This window comes from Pseudophryne corroboree, chromosome 4, assembly GCF_028390025.1.
Source record: "Pseudophryne corroboree isolate aPseCor3 chromosome 4, aPseCor3.hap2, whole genome shotgun sequence".
NCBI lineage: Eukaryota > Metazoa > Chordata > Amphibia > Anura > Myobatrachidae > Pseudophryne > Pseudophryne corroboree.
This window is the reverse complement of record NC_086447.1, coordinates 837,785,324-837,802,534: the sequence shown is the minus strand read 5'-3', so window position 1 is coordinate 837,802,534 and position 17,211 is coordinate 837,785,324. Positions and strand designations below refer to the sequence as shown.

At 46.7% G+C, this 17,211-nt stretch overlaps 1 protein-coding gene across 3 annotated transcripts in view; it reads left to right on the top strand.

Annotated features, from left to right (window-relative positions):
• The window catches only part of PLCB1 (phospholipase C beta 1), a 1,298,702-nt gene that overhangs the window by 1,139,046 nt on the left and 142,445 nt on the right, over window positions 1-17,211 (top strand). For all 3 annotated transcript variants that reach the window (XM_063918579.1, XM_063918581.1, XM_063918580.1), the window contains one exon: window positions 10,092-10,311. In XM_063918579.1, coding sequence (XP_063774649.1) covers window positions 10,092-10,311 — 220 coding nt within the window. The remainder of the gene's footprint in view (window positions 1-10,091; window positions 10,312-17,211) is intronic.

Below are 17,211 nucleotides of genomic sequence, written 5' to 3'. Positions count from 1 at the left end.
TCTCGGATCACTCCCCTATATCGTTACATATTGACTTAAACTGTCAGCGAGGCCAAGCAGTGTGGAAATTTAATCCCTTTTGGCTGACGCATATGGGCGAGGGATCTGATTTGGAGGCTAGCTGGCTAGAATTCTTTGTCATGCATGATGACACCTCGGATGTGTCTCTGCTATGGGACACTTTCAAGGCTTTCTTGAGAGGTACATTGATCAAACGGGTGGGGAGTCTTAAATCCTCCTTTAGAAAACACGAGTCTGAATTGGAGGCTCGGGTGGCCGCTTCAGAAGTGACGTACGTGCGTGATGGCACGGATGCTTCTAAGCTGGTGTGGCTTCATGCGCAGGGTGAATGGAATGATTATCTGTGGGGGAAAACTCAGCACAGACTTCTCTTCTCCTCGCATGTCCAGTATGCTACGGGCGATAGACCAGGTTCTTATTTGGCCAATCTTGCAAGGGGTGACCGTTCCTCTCATACTGTAGTGGAGATTTTGGACTCGGCTGGGTCGGTGCTGGATCGCACCCCCCAGATCGTGGCGGAATTTGTCTCATATTATCAGGCATTATATAGTTCTCAGTTGACCTGTTCCCCACTGGAGCTATGTGAATACTTGGATGGGGTCCATTTGCCCTCCATCTCCAGTGAGGCCAGGGCCCTTCTAGATGCTCCTTTGTCAGTGGAGGAGATTGAGACTGCGATCTCTGCCTCCCCCGATGGTAAGGCCCCTGGCCTTGATGGCATCCCGTCAGAACTGTATAAGAAATATATAAAATTCTTTGCCCCTCGGTTGCTTGAGTTGTTCAGTGAAATTCTTGCCCAAAGTGCGCTTCCCCCGTCTATGGCGGAGGCATTGATTATAGTGATTCCCAAGCCGGATAAAGACCCCAGGAGGGTTGAATCCTATCGTCCTATTTCCCTGTTGCCCACGGATATTAAAATCCTGGCCAAGGTTCTGGCTTCCAGACTTGGCCGGGTTGTCTCCCAAATTATCCACCCGGACCAAACGGGCTTCATGCCTGGCAAGTCTACTGCTGTGAACTTGAGGCGCCTGTTTACTCATTTTCAGGCTTCTCGGGAGGAGGACTGCTCTGCCGTTATAGCCTCCTTAGATGCCGCAAAGGCCTTTGATTCGGTGGAGTGGGCCTTCCTCTGGGAGGCTATGAGTAGGTTTGGTGTGGGCCCCAACTTTATCAAGTATGTTAAATTGTTATATTTTCAGCCCATGGCCAGAGTCTCGGTGAACGGGTTTGTCTCGGACTCCTTCCCCCTATTCAGGGGAACGAGGCAGGGCTGCCCTTTGTCCCCGACTCTGTTTGCTATCGCTATTGAGCCACTGGCGTGTTTGATTAGGGCAGCTCAAGATATTGAGGGTATTAGGGTTGGCGCAAGGGAAGACAGGATAGCGTTATACGCTGATGACCTGTTGCTCTTTGTGGACGATTCTGTTTCCTCCTTACCTAAACTTCTTGACTTGATAACTGACTATGGACGTTTCTCCGGGCTCAAAATTAACTGGGATAAATCCACCATTACTCCACTTAGAGGCCCGGTTTCGGAGGCCCCGGTGATTCCAACCCCCCTTAAATGGGTAGACTCCTTCAAATACCTGGGGATATGGGTATCGAATAACCCTTGTACCTATGTTTCCCTTAATGTCATGCCGCTGATAGGGTATCTCCGCTCGAAGGTTAGGGTTTGGGGGTCTCTGCCCCTGACTGTTACTGGCAGGGTCAGTTTGGTAAAGATGGTATACTTGCCCAAACTCCTTTACGTTCTCCAGCAATCCCCTATATATATTAACCTGAAGACATTTCGACAGATTGACGGTTTGCTTTCCTCTTTGATATGGGCCAGCAGGAGAGCAAGGCTGAGACTAGACGTTCTGTCCAGGCCGAAAGTGTTGGGAGGCTTAGCTCTCCCTTTATTTCGATTTTACTACTATGCCGCACAGTTGGCACATATATGGGAGTGGGTGAACGCCACGGATGCTCTCACTTTGCACTCCCAATTGCTTCTCCAGATATACCCTGCCGGCTCTCCATTACAGATGCTTCTTTGTGGGAACCCTAACTTGTCCAAGATCCCTATAATAAGACAGGCCGTCCTCATATGGAAAAAGGTACATGTTATCCTACTAGGCCAGGGTATTGACCCAGATACCCCTCTGGACAATGCCCTCGGCTTCCCAGAATTGGCTTCGCTGCGGACTGGGGCGGTGTGGGGGAGGTGGGGTGTGACGTCCCTGGGCCACTTATATAATGATGGTATACTGAGGTCCTTCCTGCAGCTTCAACAGGAGTACAGTGTGCCCTCTTCTCATTTCTACCGATACCTGCAGCTGAGACACGCGCTTAACGCACAATTTCCCGAAACTCCTCCAATGATTGCCGACTCCCCGGTCAAGTCTCTCCTGCGGTCCCTGGGAAGCGGACATCTGGTGTCCAACATTTATGCAAGCATGCTCCGCTCTCACTATTCTGACCCGTTGTCCCTTCTCAGAAACAAGTGGGAGTCTGACTTGGGTGCCATCTCTGATGAGATCTGGGAGGGTGCTTTATGTTCTCCACGATTATCCACTACCACCACTAGATATCAGCAAATTCAACTGTTTATAATACACAGAGTATATATGACGCCGGTGCGCTTGAGACATGTAGGGGGTACCCACTCCTCCAGATGTCCTAGGTGCGATAGTCTGAATGCAGACTTCTGGCACATTCTCTGGCAGTGTCCCAAGATAGCCGTATTCTGGACGGGTGTTACTGACGCCCTGGTGTCAACGGGTATTCCCTCGTCTGTGTGCTCCCCGACGACATGTGTGTTATCTGCTGTGGAGGAGGATGCCCTGGACCCCCCTGCCAAACGATATGTAATTAATCTGTGCGGCCTGGCCAAGGTGTGTATCGCTAGGCTTTGGCTAGCCAGAGATGCACCCACACTGCGATCATGGGTCTCTCTTGTAAACGATACGGCCTCTCACGAGAAATATGTATACCTAGCTAGAAAAGCGGAGAAAAAATATCAGGACCTGTGGGGTCGATGGCTTGAGTCCCCGCTTTCTGGAACCCGAGGTGTTTAGATATGCTGCAAGGGATTAGAGTGGGTGTGTGACTTTTAATCTGCACTGGGTACACTGCCTCTTTTCTCTATGTTATCCCCTGCGCCCGCGGTCAGCCATTCCCGTTCCCGTTCCCCTGCCATTGCTTTAGCTCTGAAATCAGCTCAAATTTATGATGTGCTGCCATAGATATCCATATACAGCTTTCATTGATTTATATGCGCCTTGTTAGCATGCAATACTGATTCTAAAGTACAACCTATGTTTCGGAAGTTAGGCCTGCACCGGTGTTCTATGATAACTATGATAATTGGTCCCTAGTGGACAGGAGAATCTGCGTATTCCCTGGGCTGGGGATCTACTGTGGGTTGTGCTGTTGTTTTTTTTGTGTTTTTTGTTTTGTTTTGTTTTGTAATGTGTTTAATGTTAATCTGAAAACTAATAAAAAAAGTACTGAATTTAAAAACAAAAAAAAAACAAACCGAACACCCGCTCCATACCGGACTAAAAGGGGTCCCATGCTTTTACATCAGACCCCTTTCTCCCGAATGCCGGGACATCACGTGACTCCTGTCACTGAAGTCCCTTCAGCCAATCAGGAAGCGCTACTTCCGTGGCGCTCACCTGATTGGCTGTGCGCTGTCTGTGCTGTGACAGCGCATCGCAAAGCCGCTCCATTAGTTTCAATGGTGGGAACTTAGCGGCTAGCGGTGGGGTTACCCGCGGTCAGCCGCTGACCGGCGGGTGACCTCACCGCTAGCCGCTAAGTTCCCACCATTGAATAAAATGGACGGGGCTGTGCGATGCGCTGTCTGAGTTCAGACAGCGCACAGCCAATCAGGTGAGCGCAACGAAGTTGCGCTTCCTGATTGGCTTTAGAGACCTTTGTGTGACAGCTGTCACTGACAGGTCTCATTCGTGGAAAGGGGTCTCATGTGTCAGCATGGGACCCCTTTCAGTCCGGTGGCCCGTGTGTTCGTTTTCTTTTTTTGCCAAGTACGTGGATGTATCTCTGGACCATGGCTGAGGTGAGTATATTGATCTTTTATTTTCAGGTATCCATGGATTCTACATGGAGAAGAGGACCGATGTCGGCGTGTGAACATAGGTAAGTATGTGTGTGTCGACGTATGAAATAAAGTTTTACTGTCACGGTGTGTGTGTCCTGTTTTTATTTGGGTATTTTTTTCCCAGTAGTACTACAGGTACCAGCGGGCCCGTTTTTCTCCCGCATGCTGGTACTTGTGGTTCTCCAAGTACCAGCTTGCGGGGGAGGCTTGCTGGGACTTGTAGTACTGCTGGAAAAAACAATATTCTTTTCATTATCACAAAAGGCTATCAGCCCCCCCATCCGCAGCCCATTGGATGGGGGGGACAGCCTCGGGCTTCACCCCTGGCCCTTGGGTGGCTGGGGGGGGGACCCCTTGATTGTAGGGGTCCCCACTCCCCCAGGGTACCCCGGCCAGGGGTGACTAGTTGGATATTTAATGCCACGGCCGCAGGGCACGGCATAAAAGTGACCCCCGGCTGTGGCATTATCTGTCCAGCTAGTGGAGCCCGATGCTGGTGTGAAAAATACGGGGGACCCCTGCTCGTTTTGTCCCCCGTATTTTTGGCACCAGCACCAGGCGCAGAGCCCGGTGCTGGTTTTAAAAATACGGGGGATCCCCTGTCAATTTCCCCCCCGCATTTTTAGAACCAGGACCAGCTCGAAGAGCCCGAGGCTGGTTATGCTTTGGAGGGGGGACCCCACGCCATTTTTTTAAAGGATTTTACCGTTCCAGCAATAAAAAAATAATAATATTTTAAAAAATATATAAATAATATTTGTGCCTCCAAAAAAAAAAAAAAAAAGTACCTAATCCCTTCTAATATAAATAGATATGCTATTCCTAAAAAAAAACACACCAAAAAAAACATGTTTACATTTTTTTTTATTGTTTTCACCCTCCAAAGTGTGGCGGATTGAAAATGACGAATTTGCTGTCTAAAAGCACTGCTGTCGAATTTCCAAACTTGAATTGAATATGCTTTGGTCGAATTGCAGCACTTGTATCATTGCAGAAAAGTCGAATTTGCAAAAATTCGAATTTCAAAAAGTCGAATTTTGAAAGTCCGTTTTTTGGTCGGAAAGCACTGAATTGCATAGGCGAATTTTTTTTTTGGGCGAAAATGACCCGAAATTCGACAATTTCGGGAATTCGACCGCAATTGCATATACCCCAATGTCTCTCTCTCCTGCCTCCGGTCTCCCTGGCTTCCTCTTTCTCTTCCCCCTCCCCCTTGTGTCTCTGCCTCACTGCCAGGCTGCTGTTTGGGCTGGTCTGGGTTGTCTGGGCTGCAGTGCAGTAATATCGTTAGGCGCCGCCCCAATTTTATAATTTCTGTTAGCGGGCAGCTTTATTATATATAGATAAATGTGATGTTTGAGCAATTGATAGAAGTAGGAATAGCAGCAATAATGGAAAAAACTGTAAAGCAGGAACAAACCATACAGCCAAATGACACTATCCGTAGAATAGCATGCACTATAAGCACAGGCTGTTGTAGAAGCGTTCTGTATAATGTAGTGTGCGAACAGGTGAATGGTGCATATAGCCTAGCAGATGAGTAGGGGTCATAGGTATAAGCTGGCTCAGTCAGCAAACACGATAGTTGGGGTCACAGACAAAGATTTGATCCTCCAGCAATAAGGCAAAGCCGAGGTCACAAGCAGGTGTCCGATACGTGACAGTGGACAGGCTACAGAACAGCACAAGGCAAGAACATGGAATTGCTATCCTGTGGGTGCTATAACCAGCAAGGTGTGTAGTAACTGCTGGCTATTTATGAAGCTGGCGGGATTCTGGCAAAGCCAGCACTGCAACAAGCACCAAAATAACCTCACAGATGGCGGTTACTTGCTCTCCCTAATAACCTCACAGATGGTGGTTACCTGCTCTCCCTAATAAACCTCACAGGTGGCGGTTACCTGCTCTCCCTAATAAACCTGACAGGTGGCGGTTACCTGCTCTCCCTAATAAACCTCACAGATGGCGGTTACCTGCTCTCCCTAATAACCTCACAGATGGCGGTTACCTGCTCTCCATAATAACCTCACAGATGGCGGTTACCTGCTCTCCATAATAACCTCACAGATGGCGGTTACCTGCTCTCCATAATAACCTCACAGATGGCGGTTACCTGCTCTCCATAATAACCTCACAGATGGCGGTTACCTGCTCTGCATAATAACCTCACAGATGGCGGTTACCTGCTCTCCCTAATAACCTCACAGACGGCTGTTACATACTCTCCCTAATAATCTCACAGATAGCGGTTAGCTGCTCTCCCAAATAACCTCACAGATGGCGGTTACCTGCTCTCCCTAATAACCTCACAGATGGCGGTTACCTGCTCTCCATAATAACCTCACAGATGGCGGTTACCTGCTCTCCCTAATAACCTCACAGATGGCAGTTACCAGCTCTTCATAATAACCTCACAGATGGCGGTTACCTGCTCTCCATAATAACCTCACAGATGGCGGTTACCTGCTCTCCCTAATAACCTCACAGATGGCGGTTACCTGCTCTCCCTAATAACCTCACAGATGGCGGTTACCTGCTCTCTCTAATAACCTCACAGATGGCGGTTACCTGCTCTCCCTAATAACCTCACAGATGGCGGTTACCTGCTCTCCATAATAACCTCACAGATGGCGGTTACCTACTCTCCCTAATAACCTCACAGATGGCGGTTACCTGCTCTCCATAATAACCTCACAGATGGCGGTTACCTGCTCTCCCTAATAACCTCACAGATGACAGTTACCAGCTCTTCATAATAACCTCACAGATGGCGGTTACTTGCTCTCCCTAATAACCTCTCAGATGGCGGTTACCTGCTCTCCATAATAACCTCACAGATGGCGGTTACCTGCTCTCCCTAATAACCTCACAGATGGCGGTTACCTGCTCTCCATAATAACCTCACAGATGGCGGTTACCTGCTCTCCCTAATAACCTCACAGATGGCGGTTACCTGCTCTCCCTAATAACCTCACAGATGGCGGTTACCTGCTCTCCCTAATAACCTCACAGATGGCGGTTACCTGCTCTCCCTAATAACCTCACAGATGGTGGTTACCTGCTCTCTCTTATAAACTCACGGGATGTAGTTAAAATGCTGCTGGATGGTATCCCAGCGGCCGAAATAGTGACGCCGGAATTACGAACGGTGGCATAATGCCAGCATCAAAATCCCAACGGTGCTTGGGATCCCGACATCAAAATACCAACGCCTGGAATTCCGCATATTCTTTTAGCGGGACTCGCTCGCATCCTGCCATGGGGAGTGGGAGGTTAGGTTTAGGCATTAGAAGGGAAGTTAGGGTGCAGGGACAGGAAGGGGATGGTTAGGTACCGGGGAGGAGGGGTTAGGTTTAGGGACTTACAAGGGGAGGTTAGGGTTAGGCACCAAGCGGGGAGGGTAAGGTTTAGGCAGCGGGGAAGAGAGGATTAGGGTTAGTCACCACCGGGGAGGGTTAGGGTTATGCACCCACAAGGGAGAGTTAGGGTGGGGGGCAAGGTTCCCGAAAGGGTACTTTCTGGGGGGCTATCAGGATTCTGATGGACCGAATGCTGCTGTCAGTATTCTGACCACTGGCATCCTGTCCATAGCAGTTACCTGATCTCCCTAATAACCTCACAGATGGCAGTTACCTGATCTCCCTAATAACCTCACAGATGGCGGTTACCTGCACTTCCTAACACTTCCTATACTGTATGCAATACTGAAATGACGGCATGATAAATACATTTTTTTTTATTTATTTATTTTTTATTTTGCTTGAGTCACAAAACAGTCACTGAGCCATAGTTGTAGTAATACAATGGAAAAGGGAATTTCCACAATCTATTTAAAGTAGAAATGTCAATCGTATATGAAACATTCATCTCACGTTTCATGTGCATTTCAGGATTTTAAATTCACTTTGTATGATGCAGATTATCTAACATATTAACAGTTCATTGCAAATTCACAATACATAACAAGCCAGATGACAGTTAAATAAACAATGTAATATAAAACTTCCAGGTTCATTTCAAAACTTTTAAGATTAATTTTTACTAGAATACTCAGTGCTGATACTGTATAATAAACAAAATAAATTTTTTCTTAGTGAATTCAGAGTAATCTTATTAAGTCTTGTACAAATCAAAGTTTTTGAAGAACGTGGATGTACCTAAAATTTCCCACTTTACCCAGTAGACCCTTCTGGTTCTTGATCATCAAACAACATGTCTTCCTCCAATGTGTGTGACATTTTGATCATGTCTGCATTTTAATGTCTAAGGACCTTATTCAAGCTTGTTAACAAACCAAAAATGTTAGTAGTTGGGCAAAACCATGTTGCACTGCAGGTGTAACATGTGCAGAGAGAGTTAGATTCAAATTGAAATATAATTTTTTGTGTAGAAATTAGGCAGACAGCATTTACCCTGCACTGAAAAAATATAACCCACTCAAATCTAACTCTCTCTGCACATTACATCTGCCCCACCTGCAGTGCAACATGGTTTTACCCAACGCTAACTTTTTTTGTTTGCTAACAAACCTGAATATCCCCCTAAGTTTTGACTGTCTGATATTTGACTACACACCTGTTTTAATGTATAGAAACACAGGTAGGATGACATTTCATTATGATACTGTCATACCCAGAGCCGGCCATAGGCATAGGCAGACTAGGCAATTGCCTAGGGCATTTGATATGCCTAGGGGCATCAGCAGCTTCTGCTGATTAAAATGATATGCAGCATGCCTATATTCTGTATGTAGCATTTCATATGCAGATACAGCCACAGTCTCACAGAGTATATAGGCATGCTGCATATCAGTTTAATCAGCAGCAGCTGTTTGTGCATCCTAGCCACATAGCAATGCAAATAAGATGCATTTTCATAAAAAAAAAGGTGCCTGACGTTAGCATTGAGGCAAGATTTATGAGGACACATCTGTATCCAAGCAGAGGCAGAGGTCACAGTGTTAGTGGCAGTGTGAGTGCTGTGTGCATGTGAGTGGGTTGGTTGTGCATTAGTGTTTGGAATATTTGTAAGGAGCATTATGTGTGTCATGTAAAAATGCATTAATAATGTGCAACATATGTGTAAAGGGGCACTATGTGTGTCATTATGTGTATAAGGGCATTAATAATGTGCGGCATATGTGTAACAGGGTACTACTGTATGTGTGTCATTATGTGTATAGGGGCACTAATAATGTGCAGCAAATGTGTAGGGGGCACGATGTGTGTCATTATGTGTATAAGGGCATTAATAATGTGCGGCTTATGTGTAAGAGACATTATGTGTAAAAGGGCATTAATAAAGGTTGTCATAATGTGTAAGGCGCATTATGTTTATAAGGACATTAATGTGTCTCATATGTGTAAGGGGCATTACTGTGTGGAATTGTGTATAAATGCATTACTAATGTGTGGCATTATGTGTATAAGGTGCTCTATATGGCGTTGCGTATAGAAAGGTCACTACTGTGTCGTCTAATGTGAATAAAGAGCAATAGGGTGTTGTGTAATGTGAATAAGGAGCAATTCATTGTGATGTAATGTGAATAAGGGGCTCTACTGTGAGGAGTAGCGTTTATAAGGTAAAGTGATACTACTGTAGGATGTAATATGAATTATGGACACTATTGCATGATAAAAATGGGAATAAAGTTGCAGTACTGTGTGGCGTAATTGTAATTGGGGTTACTATTGTGTGGCCATGCCCCTTGCCAGCAAAAACACACCCCTTTCTGGGCTGTGCGCCAAATGTGCGAACTGTTCCTATTTAAAATATAGGGGGTACAAACACCAAAATAAGGACTGTGAGGGGTGATGGTGCTGGGAAAGAGGAGCAAGGTCAGAGGCGGAACCAGCGGTGGTGCTAGGAGGCACCAGCCAAAATCTTGCCTAGGGCATCATATTGGTTAGGGCCGGCTCTGGTCATACCCAAGCCCTACCTTATCTGTTAATATGTATTGCAGAAGTGGAAGCGCAAACTATCGAAGAACTGAAGCAACAGAAGTCCTTTGTTAAGCTGCAGAAGAAGCATTACAAGGAAATGAAGGATCTTGTAAAAAAGCATCATAAAAAAACTACTGACCTGATCAAAGAGCACACCACTAAGTACAATGAGATTCAGAATGATTACCTGAGGAGGCGGGCCATCCTGGAGAAGACGGCTAAAAGAGACAGCAAAAGGAAGTGAGTAAGGCAGCCCCCCCTAATGGGCACTTGTTCTGAAACTGGGCGTTCTGCATAGTACATGTCCTATTGCATGATATGCCTTAAATGAAACAGTTAATGCAAACCTAGATCAGGGTAAGGAGGTGGATGTAACCTTTTTAGACTTTGCTAAAGCTTTCGATACAGTACCTCACTTGAGACTTACCTACAAGATAAGAGAACTTGGGCTATGGAGCACATTATGCACTTGGGTATTTGGTTGGATAAAAGGGACCAGTGAGTGGTGGTAAATGGAACTTTCTTGAATTGGACTCAAGTACTAAGTGGCGTGCCACAAGGGTCTGTACTTGGACCACTATTGTTTCAACATTTTCATAAATGATCTAGAAGTAGATCTAGAGAGTACAGTGTCAATTTTTGCAGACAATATCAAACTGTGTAAGGTTATAAACTTGGAGGTGGATGCTGAGTCTCTTCAGAACGACTTACTGTATTTAATCTGGAAGCATGGGCTTCAAAATGGAGAATGAGGTTCAATATAGACAAATGTAAGGTAATGTACTTCGGTAGCAAGAACAAGAACACTACCTACATACTAAATGGTGCGAAACTAGGGGATTCTGTACTGGAAAAAGATTTAGGTGTTCACATAGATAACAAACTTAACAGTAGTACCCAAAGTAGGAATGCAGCAAAAAAGGCAAACAAGGTATTAGCATGCATTAAGTGGGGAATTGATGCAAGGAACTAGAAAAGGTTCAGAGACGGGCAACCAAATTGATTAAGGGGATGGAGACGCTAGAATATTAGGAAAGGCTTACTAGGCTAGACATGTTTACACTGGAGAAAAGGAGATTAAGAGGGGCCATGATTAACATTTACAAATATATAAGCGGTCAATACACAGAGCTAGAGGGGGATTTGTTTTTGGTAAGATCAAAAAGGACACGTGGACACCTGCTTAGGTTAGAGGAGAAGAGATTTCGCACACAGAGACGGAAAGGTTTCTTCACACTAAGGACAATACGTATTTGGAATTCCCTGCCTGAGAGAGTAGTAATGGCGGACTCGGGGGGTAAGTCAGAGTTGATCGCAGCAGCAAATTTGTTAGCAATTGGGCAAAACCATGTGCACTGCAGGTGTGGCAGATATAACATTTGCAGAGAGAGTTAGATTTGGGTGGGTTATTTTGTTTCTGTGCAGGGTAAATACTGGCTGCTTTATTTTTACACTGCAATTTAGATTTCAGATTGAAAACACCCCACCCAAATCTAACTCTCTCTGCACATGTTATATCTGCCCCCCCTGCAGTGCACATGGTTTTGCCCAACTGCTAACAAATTTCCTGCTGCGATCAACTCAGAATTAGGCTCCATGGGGGTAATTCCATCGCACAGCAACGATTCGCTTTGCACCCGTACGACGTGCCTGCGCATTGCGGTGCATACGCATGTGCAGTTCTGACCTGATTGCAGCGCAGCTAAAAAATCTAGCGTGCGATCAGGTCTGAATGACTCCCTCGGTTTTGCCCAACTACTAACAAATTTGCTGCTGCGATCAACTCTGAATTACCCCCTCGGTCATTAATTTTAAGAATGGGCTAGATAAATTCCTAATGGATAAGGATATACAGGGTTATGGTTGGTACATCATGTACTATAGTAATAAAAAAAAGGAGTTTTTTAGTTTCTGGTTAAACAAACATTCACCACAGTTAAAATTAGTCTTAAAAATATTTCAGTGTAGGAGATCACTAACTAACAGGTTGAACTCGATCGACAAATTTTTCAACCTCAGAAACTATGTTACTATGATGCATAATATTGGCCCTCATTCTGAGTTGATCGCTCGCTGACGATTTTCGCTGCGCAGCGATCAGGTAAAAAAAACTGCAAAACTGTGCATGCGTATGCACCACAATACGCACGCACGTCGTACGGGTGCAAACAGCATCGTTGCTGTGCAATGCTTCTAGCGACAAATCCATTCGCACAGCCGATCGCAAGGAGATTGACCAGGCGTTTGCAGGGCAGGTGTCTGACGTCAATTCCGGGACCTCCGACGCTAGAATCATCGCACTGGATAAGTAACTACAGGGCTGGTCTTGTTTTGCACATAATGTTTTTGTACCGCTCGGCTGCACATGCGATTGCACACTTGCCCCGTGGGCTGCGACAATGCGTTTGCACGGCTGCTAAAAGTAGCTAGCGAGCGATCAACTCGGAATGAGGGCCATTGGGCCTTGATTGTAAGTAAAGCAAAAAGCAAGCAACTGGGCAAAACCATGCTGCACTGCAGGTGTGGGGAGATGTAAAATGTGCAGAGAGATTTAGATGTGAGGGTGGCATGTCCTGCCTCAAGATAGATTGCAGTTTAAGAATAAAGCTGCAGAGTATTTACCCTACATGCAAAAACAATAGATGTATCTGCACCCCTGGCATTGCATCATGGTTTGCTCCAGATAAAAACTAAAAAAAAATTATTTATTTTTTACTTTAAATCCGCATGTCAATTAGGCCCAGTGTAACAGCACAGATTGGGATGCATGGTAAAAGAAGTGTATTAGAAATGTATGGAGTGATCCAGGGTGGTGATTGGCTGGCAACAGGGGGTGGCTACACAGATGCATGGAAATGTTACACCTTAATATGCACCAAGTGGCATCCCAGAGTCTAAGGGTTTCTCAGTCCTGCACACACCTAGGAGAGGCTCTGTAGCAGCATTAAAGACGCCGGTGCGTAGAACTCAGCACCAGGACCTGTGTGTGGAACTTGCATTTGGCTAAAAACACCTAAATGTTGTCTGTCTGATGCCCATATTCAGCTGGGTGGGCCTACATTACTTTGTTATTAGCACTATGGGTCTGATTCATATGTGGCTGGCGAGTGCATCGCTACTGCACTAGTATGGTAATGTTACAGGTGACATGACGTCTTCTGCTTGCATTAGTGATCCGTGCTGTGTACTAAGGCACCTGCAACGACCAATGGGGTTAGTGCAAGCCGATCGTCGCAGTTACTACAAAGAGGTCAGGAAATCTCCATCTTATGACAGATATCCTGGCCTTGTCCCTCCCCCAAAATGGCAATATCACGCCTACATTTTGGGAAACAGAGGTCGCCACCAGTGCCCGAAACGGCAGCAGACTGTCAGTAAGTTACACCTTAATATATGTGGCGCAATACCATCGGGCCTGAATCAGGTCCAATGTGCCAGTCTGCGAGGCTTTGTTATTTGTACAAGCGCATGAGTGGGCCTAAGTGTGCACCAGTTAGATGGCCACTGCCTAATCTTTGGAATGCCAACCTGCCAGTAATAGTTTTATTTGCACCTTGGTAAAACATCCATAAGTTGGGATGGTAGAAACAGTTATTAAATCAAATACCGACCTACTATATAACCATTCGTTCATTTACCTTTTACCTAAAAAATTGCTTGTTTCAATAATTTAACTGAATCAGTTTTTTATGTTTCAAAATTATTTTTATTAAAATGGTTTAATATGGGCCAGAAGTGGAAGGTGTACCAGTGGCAAACGCAGGATTTTGAAAGGGGGTTTTCCAAATAATTGGGTATAGACCAATAAAAAAAGTCTAACCAGATTAAACCTGCAACATATACTTTATTGCGTACTTCAACGACCCCCCTCCCTACCCCACATAGACTGATGCACCACGACCATCCCCTCCCTCCCCCACGTAGACTGGTGCACCACAACCCCCCCTCGCCCCCCACATAGACTGATGCGCCACGACAACGCCCCCTTCCCCACATAGACTGATTTACCATGACCCCCCCTCCCCCATGTAGACTGATGCACCATGACCCCCCCACATAGACTGATGCACCATGACCCCCCTCCCACACATAGACTGATGTACCACAACCCCCCCACATAGACTGATGTGCCACGACCACCCCCGCTCCCCCACATAGACTGATTTACCATGACCCCCCATCCCCCATGTAGACTGATTTAACATGACCCCCTCCCTCCCCATGTAGACTGATTTACTATGACCCCCGTCCCCCACGTAGACTGATGTACCACAAACACCCTTCCCCCCCCCCACACACACACACACACACACAATATATCAGCATGCAGGCACCATGATCATTCCACCCCCTCCCCCCCTGTATAGACTGGCAGCATAGGCTCCATGACCATCCTTTCCTACCCTACACACTTAGTTAGACAGGCAACACATACAGGAATCATGATCATTCCCCCTCCCCTATAGACAGACAGCACCGTCCCTCACATGTATCAAAGCATAATTTATTATGAAATCTGGTGCCCGTCCCGCCCCTCCCGGTTCCCGCACTCATGCTGGCCGATCATGTCACAGACCGCATAATGTATTATTAAATACCGGCGGCGCCAGCCCCTGCATAGTCACACACATTACAGACCTGGACCTGGTTCCTGCTGTGCTGGAGTCCGCACTGAGTTAGTCCCGTCGGCTGGCCGCTGGCGGGATGTGAATACACACTATGCACCTCTCCCCTCTCAACCTGAGAGGAACTGCAGCTCCCACTACATGCAGTAGCCAGCCTCTCAGTGTGCAGCCGCGTAGGGAGAGACACTGTGAGGCTCAAGCTGCAGTCAGAACGCCACGGTGTGTTAAAAAAAGAAATAAATCGTCAAACTGCTGTGCAATAGATCGGCGGCTTGGGGGGTTTCTAGGTACTCGGAACCCCCTCCTGCATGCGCGTGTGTGTACAAAGCATCGTAGTATAGGTTTAGATATGAGGTTGGGTTTACGGCACTAGGACAATTAAGTCCTATTTGGAAAAAGAGGGCACCTCCATGGAAAATGGAAAGGATTTTGTAAACATGCCTCCTCTGTGCTCCCCAGCGGCTCTTTGTAATCCTGTCTTGCAAAATGCACTCTGTTTTCCATATATGGACCCAACCTGCACACAACGCTTACCATTACATGGTGCAAATTACCCTATCTTGGCCGGCCCACATGTCCTTCCTTTTAGCAAATTTTTGTAGAAGTAGGTAACTAGAGGTGTGGGGGGGGGGGGGGGGGGCTAATGGGGCACGGTCATGGGTGCCGGATTTTAGGGGGCACTCAAGGTCCATACACACTTAACGATATAATGAGCGACGTCGCTCATTTTCCCCCTCCTTGAGCGACGTCGCTCATTATATCGTTAAGTGTGTATGCCGCCAGCGATGACCGATGCGCGGCCCCGCGGGTCGGCAACGATCGTCGCTGTCGGTAGGGCATGCATGAAGGATGTGGACTGTCGTCCACGACCTTCATGCAGGGCTGGCGGGGGCGTGACGTCACTGAGCGATATGAGCGGTCATATCGCTCAGTGCGTATAGGCGGCCGCCGACCGGCCGGCCCGGGAGGGGGAAACGTTAGACGATGTCGCTCACAGAGCGACATCGTCTAATGTGTATGGGCCTTAAGACCTCCACCTGACTCCCTTGGCCAGCTGCTCCCACCCTCCATGATCACCTCTCGCCACGATCACCTCCTGTAGCAAAGGGTGCCTGCAAGCACTTTGTCCTCTTAGAGGCTCTGCACTCCATTCATCCAGACTGTGGCAGACTTTACAATCAATCTAAAATTTTTGCTTAACAATCAGTGCTTTGCCATAAGAGTTTTAGATTGTTTGTAAAGTCTGCCACAATCCTGAATGCATGAAGTGCTAAGCAAAGTACACAATTATTTAGGGGCAGCGGGTTGCTGTGTATGGGGACCTGCTCCCGGATCCTGCCTGCCACTGTCGGTGATTGGTGGCAGCCTGCAGCTGTGACACACATACCCTCCAGGTGTACCGTTTTAGCCGGTACACTACCGTTTTTTCATGGTCTGTACCGGCTAAAACCCATGTAGCGGTTTGTACCGGATTTCTTAGTTAGCAGCACCGCAGGAACACGGACTCCCGCAGCGCTGCTCAGTGACCAGCGGGCCCCTTCCCCGTCATTCCATGTCTGCGTGCAACTCTGCAAAGCACACGGAACGGAGTTGAAAACAGGAGAGGGAGCCTGGGCGGAGAGACATAGCAGCACAGCCACAGACAAGACACAGCAGCATAGCTAGAGGTCAGGGACTGACGGAAAGAGGGAGGCGACGCATGAGTCAAGTCAGGGAAGACAGACTGTAGAAATTAAATATGACAGTCTGACGGCAAAGAGAGTATAGGGGCCAAATGTAATAGAGTGAGAGATTTGGTAACGTTTTTCAGGTTTTTTTTTAAAGTGGCAATCATTTACACTGCAAAACCAGGTTGATCTTGCTGTGTAAATGATTGCCACTTTAAAAAAAAACTGCAAAACCTTACCAAATCTCTCACTTTTTGAAACTTTCACTCTATTACATTTGGCCCCAGGAGTGGGAGTGAGAGTCAAGGAGGTTGGCAAAGATTAAATAGATAGAATGGGAGAAGCTAAAGAGACAGAAAAAGATAAGAACTGAGACTTACCCTGCCGCCCCTTTACCTGTGGTCACGTCCATTTACATATGGCCACGTCCCATTTACCAGTGACCACACCCCCTTTACCCATGGCCACACCTCCATCATCCATAATTTACCGATTTTTCACAGAGATAGGATTGGAAGGTATAGACACAGTGTGTGGTAAGTATAGGTTTAGTGTAATTGGCATTCCAAGCCTGGTCTCTCTCTCTTCGCTCTACCATCTCTTTTGCTGACACCATACCCTCCAACATTATACACATGAAAACCGGTACAAAGTAGGGAAGGGGGCGTGGCCATGAGTAAAGGGCATGGTCCTATACTTTCAATGTTAATTTGGAGAGTCAAAAATCGGTACAAAGCCCTTTTTGGCAGGTACAGACCATAAAAAAAGGTACTGTACCTGCCAAAAAGGTACAGTTGGAGGGTATGGCTGACACCTCTCTCTCTCCTATCTGTCTCTCTCTCCACTCC